Here is a 3,216-nt window from a genome sequence, read left to right as displayed (position 1 = left end):
AAGTCGCCAACCGTTTGTTTGTTTAACAAATAAAACGGCCAAAAAAATATGAAGCAAACAAAACAACGACGAGCTTTTATTCTTAAGTTCAAAGCAAACAAAAGTTCTTGAGTGGCCAGAATTTGGATGCTTCCATACAAATATTGTATATATGTTTATCGAATTTACTTAAGAATTTGGCTACCATAATCATCATTGAACTTGTCGTAAAGATGGGCGTGCAGATGAGCGGATGGTCGAGTGTTGCTCAGAGCTCGATCAATATCTTCTGGTAGGATGGGACCAATTTTTGGCAACTCTGCATCACAAAACAAAATAATGTCAGAGATTTTTGGCAACTATGCCAATGACGGATTGTTTTCAAAAGTGATTTTACCCTCTTCAGGCACAATATCTTCTCTGTCTTCTAAAATAGCTAATGTGCGTCTTAATGGTTGCATCGCAGCTTCCTTACAAAGTATTCGAATGTCCGAACCAGAGTAACCCTCAGATTTCTCAACCAGCACATCATGAGGCAATGGCTCATCGCCTGGTTGTGACGGCAAGAGCATCTCGAACATTCCTCTTCTTGCTTCCGGATCCGGTAAAGGTACAAGAATCTAATGATTTCACTAGTTGAGGCCAAAACAAAGGAGAAACATAGAAGAAGCATTTTCATTCAATGAGGTAAAAATGAAAAGGATACTCTTTTCTCTAGACGCCGGAGCATAGCTGCATCTAGTTCCCAGGGGAGATTTGTTGCTGCTAAAACAAACACAAGCTCATTCGTTTTCTGTAACCCATCCATCTGCAAATTTTGAACCAAGAAAAACATCAGTTTATTACTGATGGTTCGGCAAGATATTACTACTTTGTAAGACATTCTTGTGCATTTTACCTGAATGAGAAGCTCGGTTTTGAGACGCCTGCTTGCTTCATGTTCACTGCGGCCTTCACCACCACGTTGGCTTATGATTGCATCTATTTCATCAAGAAATATCGTTGAAGGTGCGTGATGCCTAGCTAGATCGAACAGAACTCTTATCAACTTCTCAGAATCACCTGAAAAATATCAAAACGCATATAGAAATGCCTAAATTTTATTACTCAAAAGGATCCAACTCTTTCATGGCTAAGAATAAATAAAGATGAAGAAGAGTTCACCTCTCCATTTGCTAACAACAGATGAGGCTGAGATATTGAAGAATGTTGTATTGCACTCTGTAGCAACAGCCTTTGCAAGCATAGTCTGCAGAAGATGAAGTAAGAATGTTATGCATAGTTAGTTTTCAATCTGACGCTGCATCAAAAAAGAAAATGTTTTTTCATGATCAAGAACTGTTAAAGTAGGATCAAGATATTGGTTCAAAGTTTAGTGAGGTAAGTGTTCATATAAATTTGAAAAAGACGAGCTCATGGAGGCTGTAAAGAGAGTAAGAAGTCCAAAGTAATAACACATTTGAGATAGAATCATCGCACCTTTCCAGTACCAGGTGGACCAAAAAGAAGAATTCCTTTCCATGGAGTTAGTAGACCATTAAAGTACCTGGAACGAGAAGCTGAGATTAAAGCACCAAAATAAACTGGAAGCTATTGGACATTGGCATATATGGCTTAGTTAGCAACGAAGGACATACGTGGGGTATTTTATAGGCATCACCACAGCTTCTTTGAGCAACTTTTTCGCATTCTCTAAACCCTTGATGCTTTCCCACTTGATATTTGGATTCCCACGGATGATATCCCTAAAGCACACCAATTCATCAGAAACTGAAACACAAGAACATAATACCAAGAGCAAAAATGTATCAGTAACCAAACACCGGAATGACTTACCTACTCAAACTCTCTGCAAGGGTACGGGTTTCAGCAGATTCAAAAGGTGGAAACATGGACTTTTTCCTGCAGAAGAACATTAAAGAGACAGTGCTTTCTTTAGAGGGATGAAAGGTAATAGATTACATAGTATATACTATTGTTTTCGTATGCTAAACATTGCTCAGATCATAAAGAAACCATATAGATCTTACGGCTTCTCACGCATCACATTGCCATTGGCTAAGCCTGTGTTACCCTCCTGCAATCAGCAAGAATCTTAAAACTTTAATCATCTTGGGACATAGATCACAAACCATATACTGCTTTAAGCACTTCCAAGGTTTCAGGAAGCTAATAAAAGAAGGTAAAGATCACCTGAGCTGTGTTGGTAACTTGGGAAGAGCTGTTGTTGGCATCAGCATCATTAGTGTTGGAGGATCCATCTTGTGGTAGGTCCTTGTTGGAATCTCCTTCGGGCAGCTTCTTCCTCCCAAACTTGGCATCATAAAACGTTTTAAATTCCTAATAAATACATAGATTTTCTTGAACAAATCGATCAATTCTCCAAGCTCATTGCTTTGAATTCAGAGAAATCGAAACAAGTTCGTTTGAATGTTCACTTTTAAAAACAGGGGCCATTGAAAGTGACAATTTCTCGTATCAGAAACAGAACACACACACACAAAAAAATCTCATTTTTAATTCGAAAAGTTAAGTTCAAAACAGGTCTAAGACTATCCTCATTGGTGTTTGTAAGAAGGAATGTTGGAAAGGTTTCTTACTTGATACCTTCCTTTATATTATTAAAAAAATGATTTAAGAAACAAAACCAATGAGGACAGTCTAAGCCAATTCCTCGGTTTCTCCGGTGGTCTAAGAAAAGAAAAAATTAACTTTTTTATTTAATAGAAACATGTAAGCGACATTGAAGTGTTTGACTTCGATTTGGATCATTCAACTACTAACTGTATATGTGAAAGTAAGGTAATGATAGAGAAAGAGAGAAAGAGAGTTTGAGTTCACCAGAAAGCTCCAGCGAGTTTGAGAAGGCTCATCATCAGTCGCCATCTTTGGGAGAGATCTCTGAAGCTCAAGAGGAGGAGAGAAGAGGAGAAGGAAACAAGAAAGATATATATATATCTGATGGGATTGATGGATGGTGAGGGTTGAACAACAGCTCAGTCTCTCTCTTTGCAATAATACATCAAGAAACAGGCACGTGCTGCACAGTTGGACAATACATTACAGTATATGTGGTTGTTAAATAAGAAAAAAAAAATCTCTAACTTTTTGATTTCTATAAAGGGTGGAAACACATTTGCAAATCAGATCTGTAGATTCTTTGTTTTGTACTTTTGTAATAAAATTGCGTACCGAATTTACCTTTTCGTATTAATTTACACTTTTTTATAAATAAAA

At 37.4% G+C, this 3,216-nt stretch overlaps 2 protein-coding genes across 3 annotated transcripts in view; both read right to left on the bottom strand.

Moving 5' to 3' along the window:
• LOC104784178 (katanin p60 ATPase-containing subunit A-like 2) overlaps positions 1 to 136 on the bottom strand; it is an 8,120-nt gene extending 7,984 nt beyond the window's left edge. The window contains exon 1 of the mRNA XM_010509236.1: positions 100 to 136. Coding sequence (XP_010507538.1) covers positions 100 to 136 — 37 coding nt within the window. The remainder of the gene's footprint in view (positions 1 to 99) is intronic.
• Positions 50 to 2,944, bottom strand: LOC104781847 (katanin p60 ATPase-containing subunit A-like 2). 2 transcript variants are annotated; one of them, XM_010506617.2, is made up of 11 exons: positions 2,821 to 2,944; positions 2,173 to 2,319; positions 2,010 to 2,056; positions 1,816 to 1,881; positions 1,617 to 1,724; positions 1,459 to 1,525; positions 1,144 to 1,228; positions 878 to 1,041; positions 686 to 787; positions 377 to 599; positions 50 to 298 (listed from the first exon to the last, which is right to left on the bottom strand). In XM_010506617.2, the coding sequence occupies exons 1-11, from the start codon at positions 2,863 to 2,865 to the stop codon at positions 165 to 167; spliced, it is 1,188 nt and encodes a 395-aa protein (XP_010504919.1). In that variant the 5' UTR covers positions 2,866 to 2,944; the 3' UTR covers positions 50 to 164. The 2 variants fall into 2 exon arrangements, with proteins under 2 accessions (XP_010504919.1, XP_010504920.1); XM_010506618.2 differs by having other exon boundaries at positions 2,173 to 2,292; positions 2,821 to 2,940.

This window comes from Camelina sativa, chromosome 4, assembly GCF_000633955.1.
Source record: "Camelina sativa cultivar DH55 chromosome 4, Cs, whole genome shotgun sequence".
NCBI lineage: Eukaryota > Viridiplantae > Streptophyta > Magnoliopsida > Brassicales > Brassicaceae > Camelina > Camelina sativa.
Note: the sequence above shows the minus strand (reverse complement) of the source record. Positions and strands in the feature narration are given on the sequence as shown.

What these genes read in the sequence shown, in the direction of transcription:
- LOC104781847 (XM_010506617.2), bottom strand. Translation starts at nt 2,865, where the DNA reads ATGGCGACTGATGATGAGCCTTCTCAAACTCGCTGGAGCTTTCTG. An exon ending in TGTTGTTAGCAAATGGAGAG is followed by an intron (nt 1,042 to 1,143) that starts GTGAACTCTTCT and finishes GATATTTTTCAG; the next exon opens with GTGATTCTGAGAAGTTGATA. An exon ending in AGATATTGTGCCTGAAGAGG is followed by an intron (nt 299 to 376) that starts GTAAAATCACTT and finishes TTTGTGATGCAG; the next exon opens with AGTTGCCAAAAATTGGTCCC.